This window comes from Gallinula chloropus (assembly GCF_964237585.1).
Source record: "Gallinula chloropus genome assembly, chromosome: 1".
Classification (NCBI taxonomy): domain Eukaryota; kingdom Metazoa; phylum Chordata; class Aves; order Gruiformes; family Rallidae; genus Gallinula; species Gallinula chloropus.
In genome coordinates, this window is record NC_140085.1 from 130,251,005 (window position 1) to 130,267,087 (window position 16,083).

At 42.4% G+C, this 16,083-nt stretch overlaps 1 protein-coding gene across 1 annotated transcript in view; it reads left to right on the top strand.

Moving 5' to 3' along the window:
* Positions 1-16,083, top strand: part of SH3KBP1 (SH3 domain containing kinase binding protein 1) — a 233,214-nt gene that overhangs the window by 162,851 nt on the left and 54,280 nt on the right. The window contains exons 7-8 of the mRNA XM_084262660.1: positions 5,151-5,226; positions 15,967-16,061. Of these exons, the coding sequence (XP_084118786.1) occupies positions 5,151-5,226; positions 15,967-16,061 (171 nt within the window). The remainder of the gene's footprint in view (positions 1-5,150; positions 5,227-15,966; positions 16,062-16,083) is intronic.

Below are 16,083 nucleotides of genomic sequence, written 5' to 3' on the forward strand. Positions count from 1 at the left end.
TAGAAATGAGATTTATGGTAATCAGCATGTTGGAAGAGGATAGGAGGAGACTGAAACGGTATTCTTGAAGACATGCTACCCTTCTTGCTGGTGCTGAAACCATTCTGCAGCTGAGAATTCAAGATATGCAGAGCCAGAGAGAAAATGCAGAACTTTACTTGTCTTTGTAGCCCAGTGATTAGGACACCACAGGAAGGGCATCATTACAGACCTTCTGGTTCATGCTCCCTGTGACTTTTTGTTACAAACATTATTGATAAAATGTTTGAGTTAGGTAAATGGAGAGAGAGTTCATCCTGGGAGGTGTCAGGGGATACTGGCAGGGCTGAGTATCCTGCTTAAGGATTTGGATAAATTCCAAAAAAGTCCAAGTTCTACATCTTGTTTTATGCCTGAGCCCCAAAGAGGTAAAGATCTGCTTTCTTCTTGGGAGTATTGAGTCTGATAGATAGGAATGATGAGTCTGATAGAGAGGTAAAAGATTAAGTAACATGAAAATTGGAGCTCGATATCAGTATTTTGTGGTATAGATCAATGTGTTTGGAAGGGCTTGGAGAAATATTTTTTTCTGAATTGATCTTCGTATGTAAAGGAGGAACAGGAAGAGAAAGAATTCTGCTGAAATCTCCAGTTCAACCCAATTGGAACTGAATTGGGTTGAATTGAACTGGAAATTTGCTCCCATGTTTCCTTTTTTAGAAGTTGTTTTGGGTTTGCGTGGCAAGGTTTGGGGATGGGGGGAAGGGGCTGCAGGAGTGGCTTTTGCAAGAAGCTGCTAGAAGCTTCTGCTGGGTCTGACAGAGCCAATACCAGACAGCTCAAGGATGGACCTGCTGCTGACCAAATAGCAATGGTCATAGTGCCTCTGGGATAGCATATTTAAAAACAAGATATAAAACACAACAGGCAGCAGATTGGGGTTTTTTTCTCCAGCCAGAGAAAGGAGGGGGAAGATGTAAGCAGCTGTGCAGACACCAAAGGTCAGTGAAGGGGCAGGGAAGAGGTGCCCCAGGCACCAGAGGAGAGATTCCGCTGCAGCCCTTGGAGAAGACCATGGTGGAGCAGGTGTCCCCCTGCAGCCCATGGAAGATGATGGTGAGCAGAGACCCTACCTACAGTCTGTGGGGGACCCCCATGCTGGAGCAGGTGGAGACACTTGTGGGAAGCCTGTGCTGGAGCAAGCTCCTAGCAGGACCTGCAGCCCATAGAGAGAAGAGCCAAGACCAGAGCAGGTTTGCTGGAGGGACTTGTGGTTTTGTGGGGGATTGTACTGGAGCAGACTGGTCCACATGGAAGGTCTGCACCCCATGGAAGGGACCCACGCTGAGGCAGTTGGTGAAGAGCTGAAGCCTGTGGGAAGGACTCATTTTGGGAGAAATTCACAGAGAACTGTCTCCTGTGAGAGGGACCCCTTGCTGGAGCAGGGAAAGAGCATGAGGAGATCTCCCCCTGAGGAGGAAGGAGCAGCAGAGACAGTGACAGATGAACTGACTGCAACCCCCATTCCCTGTCCCACTTTGCTGCTTAGGGGGAGGAGGGAGAAAAATCATGAATAAAGTTGTCATCTTATGAGATATTTCTCATTATCTTACGCTGCTTTGATTGGTAGTAAATTAGATGGATTTTCTTCTGTGTTGAGCCTGTTTTGCCTGTGACAGTAACTGGTGAGTGATCTCTTTGTTACACATTTTCTCCCCTGTCCAGCTGAGGAGGGGAGTGACAGAGTGGTTTTGGTGGGCATCCGGCCTCCAGCCAGGGTTAAACCACCACAGAAGTGAAAGAGATTTTGATAAATTATGCTAGGCTTTCAACTGGAGAAGTGACTGTAATACTCTATAGTAACTAGCGCCTGAGAATAAGAATATATTTAATGGATATATGTGTTGAATCAGCAAGAATTTAATGTTGGGCTTGCTTGGTTCTCCTAGGCATAGTAAATTTGGTAGATATTTGAACTGTGTGGGAGTACGAGTGATGTAGAACAGTTGGAGAGTCAGAACGAAAGTTTCTAGCTCATATGGGAGGAGGTGTGTGTGTCTTGGTGTCCGAAAAATTGGTAACTGTGACAGTGTTACTTGATCTGTGACTCCCAGCACACAGATCATAGCTGTCCTTGAGGTTTTATCCTGTTAAAACAGAACCATCAGACTTAACAGATTATAGAGGGTTCGGTGTCTCTTAGTGAGGAAAGCTGATCTTGCGTGTTTCCTAAGGAACAGATGAGTCCTGTATTAACTTTCATGGAGATATTTTCAGAATATGGTAACAGATGTTTCCATGCAAATGTATGGATCAATATAGACCAGCTGTAATCATAAATAAATCATAATTTAAAAATATCCCAACCCACAACAAAACCCCAACTCCTTTAGTACCATTTTATAGAAAAAGTAAAACATCTTTGCAGCTCAGGTCCAGCTGAAGCCATATTTCATTTTTCCTTTTTCCAGTAGTGCTTGTGTCCCCACCATAAATCCTTGTGTGCAGTCCTCTTATAATTAAAGAATAACAGTTCTGCTCATCTTCTCTCCCTGTTCCACAACAAACTCAGATGTCCCTCCTCACTGGAATGGGTTCTGCTCAAGCCTCATTTAAATTATTTGAATTATGACTTCCTGTATTCTCCTATTAGATATAAACCTTCCTTCCTCTCCTCACTTCAGAATTCTGGGACAGCTTTGCTTTTTCTACAATAACTGGTCTTTGGATCTTGTAGGTCACCGTGATCTTTCAGGACATTCCATGTGCTAAACCCAGTTTTGTGCAACTCTTCTATCATTAGACCTGTCAGAAGTCTTGTTCTGGGCTTAGGCTATTTCTATATATGCAGAAAGAGTCACGTCTTCAGCTGCTTTTCTCCCTGGGCTTTTTACCTTCTCTCCTTAACAAATTGCAACTCATGCAAAGACTGCTTTCAGACCTGTCTCCTAGCTCCCAACAAAAGAAGAGCCTTGATCAGACGGTAACCTCTTTTCTGGTCCCAAGGAGTAAGTTGGTTCCCCATGCTGATTTATCACCTGCAACACGGATGTGCTCTGAACGAGCAGACGAATGAGTGTATTCAAGCAATGCAGCACACTCTTCTCTCTGGGATACACTAGGTTCTTCCTCTTTGCCCACGGCTCTTTTGCTGTGATTTTTAGCTTGTTAAGTTTTAACTTATAGTGACCTTATCTGGGCTTTGGTTTCATGGCATAAAGTCAACGATTCATGTATAAAGCAATTACCAAAAGCTTTCCTTCAGTTAATTGTTCTTCAATAACAATTTCATCTTTGAAAAAAGAAAACCTCCCCTAAATTCAAGGTTTTGGACATTCCTTTAGTAATCATTTCTTCCTGAGTTAATTAGCAGTGCCGTTTAGAGCATGTGGCCTCACGATTTTCCAAACCATTTTATGAAACAGGACTGTGAATGGTGAACTGTTTGATGGTGGACAAGCATGTACAGAGATTTGTAGCTATCTTGAACTGCTCTGTTTGCCTCTGATCCAAAAGCTGACTTCCCAGCCTTGCTTTCATCTTGAAGGCATTCTGTGCTTTCATCTGTGAACGCCCAGTAGCTTCAAATTCTTCATTACTGCTCTCCCAGTGCTATTTTCACTGCTTTCCAGAGACATCTCAGAGTCTGCTCTTCATCATCATCCTCCTTGACTCTAAGGTTCTTCAGGCAGCCAGGTCATGCTCTTTTCTTAGTTTTGCCCTCTCCTGATTTGCAGGTTTCCATCATCTCTTGGCTTTCTGTTACCTGCGTAATTGCTACTTCAGATAAGCTTCTCATCTCTCATTTCCACCTCAGGAAAGACATTGGGAGGTTTAAAGCTTTGTTGTTGATTTCTCTTCCCAATCAGTTCACAAACTCTGGATTGTATGAGTTGCAGAGCTCATCAGAAGGTCAGTTTCTGTTGCCACCTGAAAGTTCAGTTACAACAGGACACTTAAGGGTATTGCAATTCATAGTTTGCCTTGCTCATCAGCTCATACTCAACAACTGTCTTGTGTGCAACTCTCAAAACTACCTCTCCTCCAGAGGTGCTCCTTTTGCCAGCCTAAAACCCTTGCCTGTGTATTTTACTCCTTTTCAAAGATAAATGTTGCCACAGTTAGTGTACAAAATGACGAAAAGTGAGCTCTTCATGTTCTTTATACACCTTGAAAATATTCAGCTACTTGAAGTGCCGTACTCCTATTGCTTCTCTTATTGAAGAGTGTTTTCCTCATGGTCCCCAAGAGGTCCTCGGTGCCTGCAAGACTAAATCTTACTTCTCTTGTCTTTTAGCTTTTACTCAGAAGCTCACTGGAGTATGAAGGAGGTTTTGTGGAGTTTATTCATACCTTACCAGAAAAGGATCTTGAAATAGAGCTAGGGCTTTTAAGTACTCATATCTATATAAACAAGTAATAATTACATTCACATCCTCAACTACACGTCTGGGATTTTAAAGCTAGACAATGTTCTTGATAAGGAGAAAAGCTGAGAAGAGAGAGGGGAGGGTGTGCATGTAGTAATTGGTGAAGAGGCATAAAGGATATCACCAGTTTTGTTTTATTTTGTTGGGTGCAGCTAACGCTGGTTTACCCTTCTGTCAGCTTACCTGCCTGAGGCTGATTATTGCTTACTGCAGCGCACCTCTGTAAATTAGGTGGGTTTTTTTCTCAAAATGAATAAAAATGGCAAGTTTTTAAAGAAATGTTGTGAACTAAAAAATTGCATTCAATCTAGAATGACTGAAATGAATGCTCCTTGTATGGCCAGACTTCACAGGGTTTCTTGTCCCCCTCTTCTTTCAGTTTTACTTCTGATACTGAATAGCATCTTTCCTTAAGCAATTTCATCACCTACTCAGTTCATCAAAGATACATCAGCGAGTCTCCCCTGAAACTGTGTTAATGGGTTATTGTTTAAAACTCTTATTAACCATTTTATTTTAAGGGAAGATTTGAGGGTCATATTTTCATGAATTCTTTATCATTAAAAAAAAAAAAAAAGCTGACCCCCCCTCCCCCAAACCTCAGTATAGTTTAATTTTCCTCATTTCCTTACTGTCCTTTTTGTACTCCTATACTTTGTATTTCTGTTGCAGTTTTTTCATCTTGCCCAACTTTTATCTGAACTTGCAAATTTTAAAGGAGAATTTTAATTTTTTTTCCAGAGTGTTGGGAAGAAATTACCTCCAGCCACAGCAACTCAGGAGCCAACAAAAATAGAAGTGGACAGCAGAACAAAAAGTAGGTTTCACAATTTTTTATTCTTTGCACTTAGTGCTGTTAAGCCTCTTAAAAGCAAGCTGAACACTTTTCTCTTTGGTTTTGGCTAAAAAAGTGTCCTATATATATGAAATCAAGGATGGGGATAGGTATATTTAGGATAAACTTTCAGTAGGCGGTACACAGAATGCTTTGCTTCACAGAATCCTCTGAATTGTTTTTGCTTTGATAATCCTACCTAGAGTTTTCTGCCACCAAAAATCAAATTAAGTTACATGATCAGCTTTCAGCCTTGAGGGTACTTTGGAATTAGAGTTGAATAAGATCCAACTTCACGCTGTAACTTGTAGGTAGGACAGAGAAAAATCTCTGGTTGTGACTACCCTTGTTTTTTTCCTATTTTTTTCTCTCTTTATGTAGTAGAAATGGTCTGTGTGGGTGGTATAGTTTGTATGGGAAATGGACACTGTCCAAGAACTTCAGTTCTGTTTTCATCATTTCAATGCTTAGTAAACAAAAAGCAGTAATTAAATCCTTTAGGCAGGTCTCAGTGCTGTTCTAGGGAGGCATAGGTAACTAGCATACCAAATGACTTATGTATATATTCCCTATCTTTTGATTTTATTTTTATAAAGTGGCAACTAAATGTTATGGATCCCAGTAGGAAAGTATAAGAAGGAAAAGAATACAGCCATACTTTAGAAAAGAGATTGAGTATAATACAAACTGCTGAGTTTTTAAGACTTGCATCACCCTTCTCCTTTCTTTTAAATAGCTAGCAGATAATGTTCTGTGTCAGAACTGAAACACATGCAGACACAGGAAGGAAAACATTTGGGGACCAGAACATGGGCTGTCTGAGGGGAGTGTATGGTTATGACCTAGTTCACCACGTTTTAAGCTCAGAGTTGCAACAGCAGCTTAAAACAACTTTTAGTGAGTTATTGTCCACTAGCTGCACGACACTAATTGACTTGCTGCATCCTTCTGTCTCAGTCCCCTTGTGAGACAAGGCTGTTCACAGGAAGTACAGCAAGAACTCAAGCTCCCTGAGGAAATGAGAACTTGAAATACTAAAAAATGTGCAAGCTGGTAGTGTAGAGCAAAGTTCCTGGCTATATGTTTTTGGGAATTACTTTTCCCAACTTGCAGCTTGAGCAGGTGATGCTGACCCAAGTGCAGGTGCCATAAGAAGGGATGGTCCTGTTGGCTTTCCCACCTACGGCGCTTACCCTTGTGTGGTGAGCCCGGCTGGGAGACAGCTGCATCTTTCTTCAGTGACAGTGGAAGCTGCTCACTGACCTGCATCCCAGGGTACTGAGGTTTCATTCTTTTAGCATTTATAAATGAAAATGAAAACCTTCTGAACAGTGGTTTGAGAACTGTACCTTCTACAGTGACACACTGAGCTCTGGTTCACAAAGAGACACGTCATCATCAACGCTTCTGGGGTCTGGTTTGTTCTTCTTTCACCTTTTTGCTATTTCCCTTTGACATGCATTTCCTTCTGTTGCTGTGTATTTTCACCATGGTTGTGTGCAAACACCGCTCTACATCACTTTTGCCAGAACTGATGAGGAGGATGGGCTACTTCTTTGCAACGCTTAAAAAAGCATTGAATCCAGAGAAGTTTGCTGTCACAGAAAACTGTTGATTGTACTGATTGCAATGCTAAGCATAAAAGTATCAATTCACCTCAGCTGCTTTCACTGTTGTCTGGTACAGTAGGGTTCCAGTCTTCCTTGGAGTCTTTAATTGCTAAACAAAATAGCTATTGTGCCATTCTCCGGAGTATTAGCAAGAAAAAGGAGATCCATGAATTCAGCTAAACATGGAGAGGGGGCTTTTGAAAATTTGATGTAAATTCCCTGGGGATTACTGTTAGAGATGTATGCTGCAAGCAAGGCAAAGATTATATTGGTAGGGGAACAACTTTTCATCTTCCACCTTTTTTTTTTCCATGACCAATGCTGTTATTCATTAGTCTCAACTGGATGCAAAATGCAGTTGCACTGTGAAGAAGCTGGGTGAGAGAGGAAACAGGGAGCAATTTCCCTTTCTTCCCTCTCTGCCCACAGGGTTCCAGCATGGAGCGATGGTTGCCGACTCCTCTCACATCTTGATTTGAGTCTGCCTTTTTCCTGTGGCTTTCCTGATGTGATAGGGCAGTGATACGCAGCACAGCACTTGATGTGCTTAGCATTTGCTCTCAGTATTTGCAAGATGGCCTAAGTTCTGCAGTGGGCTGAGCTGGTCAGAGCAAGAGGCAGTGTGTGCTATAGGTGCATCTCCCAGCAATATGCTCTGTAAATCTCTCTGAGAAGTAGCTTTGAGATCTGGGGGAATAAACAGATGGCTCTTCAGTGCCAAAGAGCACATTGAAAGCACAAATCCTTACAGAGCTCAAGTGGTCCCTTGGAAAACATCATTAACCTTTCAGGAATGAAAGAATGCATCTTTGAAGAGAAGAGGGGAGAGCTGTTTGTTTCAGGTGTTTTTGTGCATAGACTTATAGGGACATGATTCTGCTGTTGAGATTCCATCTCTCTTACTGATCTCGGGCGGCACGTGTCATGTGATTGTGTTTATACTTCTATGTCTAGCATGAGATATATTGTTTTTTCTATGAAGTAGCTGCTGTTAGTTGAAGTGTCTTGCGGTGAAAAGGCTGTATTGTAGAATATATATATAAATATTTAAGTAGCTCTGTTGGATTCTAAAATTCAGCAAAGCAAAACCATCCACAGTGACTGAGAGTGCTCCTGCAGATTACTGAGATGGCAAAAATGGAGTATAAATAAAGCAGATGACAAAACAGCGAAGGCAGTAAGTCACAGAATGCGTTGACCACAGCACTTAATTTGATTACTTCACTCACTGACTGTTTATAATTTGTGTTAACCTATTGCATAGTAGGAATACCAAAATCCTAGCAAGCCACTAATCCTTTTACATGATGGTGGAAGCAGTAGCTGAATCTAGATTAATGGGGCCCTAATTATTTCTGTTTCTATGTTTTGTTTGATGAGTGGTGTTTTGACAGTTTGAATCTCATGAAGTTCTGCAAAGGCATTTATTAGTGCAATCCGTGTATGAGTCTTGAGTGTAGCAGTTAATAGTAAACCCAAATTCTGCTAGATGAGATGTTATTTTCTGGGTTTTTTTTAAAATCTGCTTTGTATTATTGGTAACAATGATGTAATTTTTCAGTAGATTTTGTACACTTTTTCCATTTCAGAAACATTTTATGAGTGGTAAAGATAGGAAGGTTAAGCTCAAGGAATACAACTTTAATGCTCCTTTTTTTCTAACTTACTGTTAGAAAACTGTTTGTGCCCATAGTGATTGGTATGTAATTTAGACTTCCCCAAGCAGGACATATTTAAACCTTAAAAACCAACTATACACATTTGTTGGTTGTTTTAGTAAAAAATAAGTACATAATCCATTACCAAAAAGTTAAAAGGATGAATGCAGCCTGGTGGTTACAGTACCTGAGATGAAGGAAATCTTGCAATGAGTTGAAACAGTTCTTGCTTAAAAAGGAAGCAGCAGCAGAGTTAAGAGAAGGAAATTGTGCCATCCTGGCCTAAGAGGAAAAGAGTCACTGTCCCCATGAAATTTAAGCTAGAAGGTATGTTTGTCTGTGGTCTGCTGTCTTGAACATCCTAAGAGTCTGGCAGGAGAACAAACAGAAGAGGCATGCTTTTAAAGTGAACAGGATCCCCTGGTACCATAAATGGAGTTTTACTCAGTTCTGGTTTGAGTGATGTAATATTTAACCAGTCTCTCAAAATTCAAACAAATTAGTTTTCCTACTACTGCACTACAGGACCCCATTATAGAGAAGGTCTATACATTGAAACAAGTGCTTTACACTGTAATTGTAAATACATGTTGAGCCACTGAATTCTGTGGGTGAAATACACAGAATTCAGTGGCTCAGTGAAATACAGTACTTGCAACAGCATGGGTAATGAAGTGGCTGTATTCTGAAGGAAGGATTTCTCTTACTATTGTTCTCTCTCTTTGAGGCAATTGTTGTTTGGATGGCTTGAGACTGTATCACATCAGCTGCATTTTGAATTCAGGACAGACATGCATGTTAACTGCCCCCATAAAACTTCCAGTTCTTTTTAGAGGATACTCCCTTTGTAGTGTTTACAATGGCCCTGAGACTTTTTCCTCAATGAAGTATGGGCAGTGACTGGCCACTTGTGATAAATATCTTGTTCTTTGCTGCTGCTTTTTTCTTCCAGCTTCCAAGCTACAAGGATGATGCTGGGAAGGGGAACTGAAAGTCACTTGGGCCCTTGGGGGTCTGTCAGAGATGCTAGCAATGGTGGTGTTTATCTTTCCAAAGGGCAGGTCTAGGAGGAACATGGGCAGAGAAAATGCTTATCAGTTGTGTTGTCATTGTACCTGGTCTAGTTCAAAAATTACAGGATTAATCCAAGGGTGCCTATTTTCAAACGGGATTATACTTAACCCACGCCCTCTCAGTTGGGCCAGAAGTTGAACATCCTGCATTAGGTCCAGCCTGTTTGAATTGTAAGATGGGCTGTGTACGGTTTTCTGCTCGCTCAGCTCCCTGAGCAATGCCCCTTGCCTATGGCAGGTTGTCCTCCTTTGCTTGGGAGGAGCTGTGAGTTTGCAGGGAGAGACCCTGTGGTCCGACAGAGTGAGTTATTGTTGAATTAAAAAATGAGGATTGAAAAGCTCAAGAATATAATCTTTTCTCCTCCTTGACTGTTTCCAAGATGTCTGCTGTTGGGGGTTTCTTAGCAAGTATATTTTTTAAATGTTGTCAGGTCAGAGGAAAAAAGAGAAGCTTCTGGAAGAACCATCTGTGATGTGTAAAACCAGTCTTGGATGTCAAATGTAAACATGAGATTTATCATCTACAGTTGGGGGATGCTTAATGTTGGTATCTCAGTTTGAAGCTTTAATTTAGCTTAAGTCTATTTACCAAGCTTGTAAGAGGATATATTATTCTGACTTTTGGAGTTTTGCGGGGGTGGAAGGGGTTCACTTGGAAAACACTCAAATTCAGCAAGTTTCAGTGTGGTCTTGCAGTGATGTGTCTGAAATTAGAATTTCCTTTTATCTCTTCTTCCTTCCTATTTAAACATAGCTTGAATTAAGTGCTTCTACATCCTCTTATGGTATTTTGCTTTGCTGAGTAAGGACAATTTTAGTACTGAAGTGCCATAACCTATAAGATTCTTCTCTGCTTTTATTAGTCTGACTTTAACAGTTCATATTATTTTGAGTCCTGTTGGCTTTGCTTTTACTTACTTAAATCACATTGGTCTAACATTCCCTTAGAACAAGTTTGAAAGCTGATTTTGTCCAGTAACTTACACTGTTTCAAACTTTTCTGTGTTGTTGAGATCCAGCTCAGTTGTAGCATAATCTGCAGGGTCCTTGTTAGGCAGAGGAATGTATTGATTTAGTGTATGTCAGTGTGAATCACCCTCAACAAGTCCAGACTTCTACTGTACATAAACCATGATTTTTTTTTTCCACGGCTGTGCCTTCACTCTGTGTTTTTGTGCCAGTCCTCAGAGCACAGGGTGGTCATAAGCCTCCCCCAGCTCCCTCTTGTGCTGCTCACAAGATTTCTCCTGGCTCTTTATGCACTTCATCAACATTTGGCTGATCTTAAGATACGCTTTTGGACATTTTTCTTGAGTTTAATTCCTTCTTTCTCTGCTATCTGGATATTTAAAAAAAAAAGGCAAAAATGCAAGAGCTTGGTGGGGAGGCCAGACAGGTCATGGGAGAACAGATTTCTTGACATCAAAGCTAGAAGGTGAAGATGCTTAGCCATTTGCTCTGTGTCAAAGACTAAGAGTTATTTGGTTAAAGTCTTGCTGCTTCTGACAGCCACGCACTGTGAGATACACACTGACATGTGCTTTTAGAGGAAAAGCTTAAAAAAGAAATAAGAAGCTGACTTTTACAGATACTGAAACTACATCCTTCTCTCTACTCTTACCTGTCAGGGTCTTCATTTTGAACAACAGTTCAAATTTACGGTCTTCACATAGCAAGGGGACCTAAGGGAGGCTGGACTGTTATAGAATTCAGGGGACACAAGCACCCTGGACACACTTGCTGTTCAAAGCATTCTTTAACCTGAAACAGGTGGGATTCATCCATGCCTCTGGGCAAGAGCTGCACCACTGGCACACTCTCAGAATGGTACTGTTTTTGTGGAATAGTGGCAAGCCTTCTCTGTTGATCTGTGCACTGTGCTTGGCTTCCCATCTAATCTTGAGATCGTACAGTGTATAGATTACATAGTGAATGGAGGAAGGAATTACACCCTTGAGAATGGGTACTCAGGAATTATCCTCGCTGGGCCCAAGAGGTGTTTGACAATGAGAGCCCAGCCTCACATCTTTTGTGAATCCCAAAAAAGAGGTGCTAAACCTGTTTCCAGTAACCAGAGACTTGCCTGAGTATGCAGCACTGAGGTTTTTTTAGTACAGTACATCATCTCTGTAGTAATTCCCTGAATCTACTATTTTGCAAAGCTGTTTTTCAGGATGTGGATACTCTCAGAATAGGAAAAAAAAAAGTCTGTAATTATTTAAGGAAGTGTACACACTGAAGTGTAAAATGTGCTGAATCTCATGTTTCTCTTACATGCTGCGCTGCATCTACCAGACCTAAGTTAGTATGTGTCAGCTTTTCACCAGTTTTATGTTGAATGTTATTGTATAGACAAGATAGTGGACGAGTGGAGCATCGTAGCTGGGTCCATGAAGAGAGGTCCAAAACCCTCCTCCAGAATCAGTAAGCTAGCAGTTAGGCACCCCTTTCATCGCTTGAAATCTGAGTTGTGACGTGGAGGTTCTCACATCCCCAGTCATTTGGCAATGTTACCAAATGTTTATTTGACAGTGTTCCCTGCTCTCAGAAACAGTGAAAGAGGCTTATTTTCCTCTTGGTCTTATTTTTTTCATAGATCATGTTTGTTGTCTTCATCTGACTCTTCTTTCTTCAGAGACATCGGAGGGGATATACTGGGTTGACCCCAGCCAGCAGCTAAGCTCCACCCAGCTGCTTGCTCCCCCATTAGGGAGAGAATATGGAGAGAAAAAGCAAGAAAAATCATGGCTAGAGGCAATTTAATAAGTGAATGACAGGGGACAAAAACAAGTGATGCCAAAGCAATCATTCACTAACTACCACAAGTAGACCAATGCCCAGCCAGTCTCCAAGCCATGGCTACCTCCCAGACAATACAGCCCCCCAAGCCCACCCTTTTTTATTGCTGAGCAGGAGGTTCAATGGCAGGGGATATGCCTTTGCTCAGTTTGTGGTAGCTGTCCTGGCTGTGTCCCCTCCCAGGTCCTTGCTCACCGCCAGGCCTACTTGCTGAGGGCCAGAGGAGGGCAGCTTTGGCACCGTGGAGGTGCTGCTCAGCCATAGCCAAAACACTAGTGTGTTCCCTGTGCTGTTTTATTCACAAAGCCAAAACGTGACACCACGTGGGCTGCAGTGAAGAAAATTAACTCTATCCCAGCCAGGCCAGAAAACCAACTGCTAATAATCATGGGTGCATTTAAATTTTTGTGTTCAGGAAAATAAATGAAGCCTAAGAAATTCTTGTTTACTTGAATCACCACCACGTAAAATTCATGCCATTTCTGAGTGACAGCAGGTGAACTGGAGAAGAGCTTTCCCCTTCCCCATTAGTACTGTTTCATTTCTCAGCCTGAATGTGCTTACAGAAAGAAACCCTTCACGTGCATGTGTGCTGGCTCCTTGTGCAATGCAATATTCCTATCACTAAGCTTCAGCAGTTGGGATGCAGCTTCTGAGTCGGAGCGCTAAGATTCGGTGTACACATGTGAGCTTGGTGTCTGCTCCCATGGTCCCAGTGGAGATCTCTCTGTGGTGTCCAGTGAGTTCAGAGTGTGAGTCAGCTAATCAAATATAGGAGTCTGCTCTCTCAGGGGAAGTTGAGCTCTCAAGGCTTTGCTCACTTTAGTGACTTGATCTCCATCAGCTGTAATGCTAGCATTAGGCATTGACGCATCCGTTTCTGACACCAGGTGCCCAAATCTGAATCCAGGATCCAGGCCCAACCCTGGGGGCCAAAATCAGTAGCCTGCATCTGGCGCTGTTTGACATACTCTGAGGTATTTTGGCTTGCCTTCAGCTGCTAGATCAGTGGGGCCTGGCTCTTCCATACGTAGTGTATTGTGTCTGCCCACCACATGTGTGTCTTACATGGCCATGAGTGTCTGAAATGGCATTTAGTGTCTGCACAGCTAAACTGAAGCCCCTGGTGGAACTTGAAATGCCCACAAGTGTGATAATGCAGGTTTTCTTTATAGTAAGTGTTGCAGTTTTGTGAGGCTGTGCTGCTGAGACGGGTTTTTTAAGCAGCAGTTACAGTTTTCTGCCAGCCTAAACCATAAACAACGAGCAATTCAAGGCCAAAGTTGCGGCCTGAGAGACAGCGAGCGCCTCTGAGAATCACATATAGGAGAAAACAACCCGGAAGCAGCTGCATTTTGCCACTGGAGAAGGGAGCGAGAAGATGTACCGAGCTGTGCAGACACCAAGGCCGGGAAAGGGCGGGCGAGGAGGCGGCCCAGGTGCCGGAGAGAAAGATGCCCCTGCAGCCCGTGGAGAAACCCATGGAAAAGGCCGAGACCCCACCTGCAGCCCGTGGAGGGGCTCCACGCTGGATGGAGCAGGTGGAGACACAGAGGAGGCGCTGTGACCCTATGTTGGAAGAAGCCCCTGCCAGCACTTGCAGCCATGGAGAGAAAGAGACACAGAGATGAGTGAGAGAGAGATTTGCACTGGAACAGGTTTCCTGGGGGAGGCTGGTGACCCCACAGAGGACTGGGACTGAGAGACATTGTGATTTATGACTGCCCGCCATAGCAGTGACCCACGCCAGGGCAGCTGGTGAATAGATAAAGCCCTGGGGGAAGAGACTCACATTGGAGAAGTTCATGGAGGACTGTCTCCTGTGGGTGAGACCCTACGGTGCAGCAGGGGGAGGGTGTGGAATGAATGCCTCCCCCCGCCCCCCGGCCGAGAGGGAAACCAACTTGCAAGCGACTGACCGAAGCCCCCATCTCCCAGTCCCTGCCCCCCTGTACTGTGAGCAGGGGGAAGAAGGGAGTGAAATCATGACCAGAGTGAAGTCTGCTAAGAAGGGAGCAGGGAGGGAGGTTAGAGGTGTCTTAAGATAAGGAAAAGGAAAACAGGTCATGAAGAAGTAACCAAGAACCCCATTTTTTCCCAGTCCCTGCCCCCCTGTACTGCGAGCAGGGGGAAGAAGGGAGCAAGATCATGGCTAAAGGGAAGTCTGCTTAGAATGGAGGGGTGGGGGGAAGGTGCTACCGAGAACCCCATCTTCCCCAGTCCCTGCCCCCCTGTACTGCGAGCGGGGGCGGGAAGAAGGGAGCATAATCCTGACTAAAGTCTGCTAAGAAGGGAATGGTGGGGGGAAAGTGTTTTAAGATCTGGTTACGTTTGTTTTAAGATCGGTCATGCTCTCAACTCTGGTTTCTTCACTGTTCTTTGTAGTTGTAGTGTAATAAAGTAGAGTATTTTTTCTGTTCATTTTTTGTTGAGTCTGTTTTGCCCATGTCATTACTGACAGAGTGGTCTCCCCTTGTCCTTATTTTAACTCCTGAGCCTCTTAATACATATTTTCTCCCCTGTCTAACTAAGAAGGGGAGTAATAGACTGACTTCGGTGGGCATCTGGCCTCCAGCCAGGGCTAAACCACGACAGTAAGTGTAAAGAAATAGGTCCTATTGTTTCAAATTGATTTATATTTCTGTGGCCTGCAACTCCCTGTTTCTCTGCATCAAGTATGACAGGTGACTAGAGGTAGAGGTTATCAAAATTGAGACATTTAAAGGAGGTGAACACTTCTACAAAGTCACATGACCTTCTACAAAGGGTCCAGTAATTTCTATGTGTGTTTCTTTGGTCTTTTTAAACCTGCTGTCTTATAGTATCACATATTTTTATACATTATTTAACAGCTGGAATACATATTCCCTTTTCATTTGTAAGGCACATTGACATTCTTGTCTGTTGCACAGCAACATGTTGTAATTTCTTTTGATGACAACCGCTTTTCATGATTTCCAAGTAGGAGTGCTGGCTCCTGTATTTTCCAGATGAAAGTGGAGATGATGCCCTTATTTATAGACAGTAGAGGGAGAAGAGGAAACGGTAGACTAATATTCAAAATTTTTCTTTTATGCCGAGTGTACAGAAGATTTAGTTATATATATATATACAGGTTCGAAAAGACATTTCAGATCATTGAGTTCAAATGTAAACCTTTGCATATATGAATGTATTATTTGTTACTTTATCATCTTTATAGATGCAGAAGTATGTGCTTTCTTGTACACCAGGAGATAAACAAGTTATGTCAACCCACCACATCCTTTATGCTTCCAATTTATGTGATCTGCTGGAAGGCCATACTGGTGGAACTATAGAAGCAAGTGTCAGATACAGGGTTGCTGTAAAGGAAATTGTTTGTAGCAGGTTGCCATCTGGAGCAATTTTATTTGAGAAAATAATGCTCATCAGTGTACATTTAAAAAAAATATTTCATGCTGGTTTTGAAAGTCTAAAATGCAAAGAAAAAGATGGTAAGAAAATGAAAGATTTGTGAAAAACTTTAGGAAGATTTTCACCCTTAGATAAGCAGCTGTTATAAGGTGAATAATTTATCACATTGAATGTTATTCTTTTCAGCCAAGGAGTACTGCAAAGTGATATTTCCATATGAAGCACAGAATGATGATGAACTCACAATCCGAGAAGGTGATGTCGTCACACTTATCAGTAAGGTAAAAGCATTATTTTTCACCT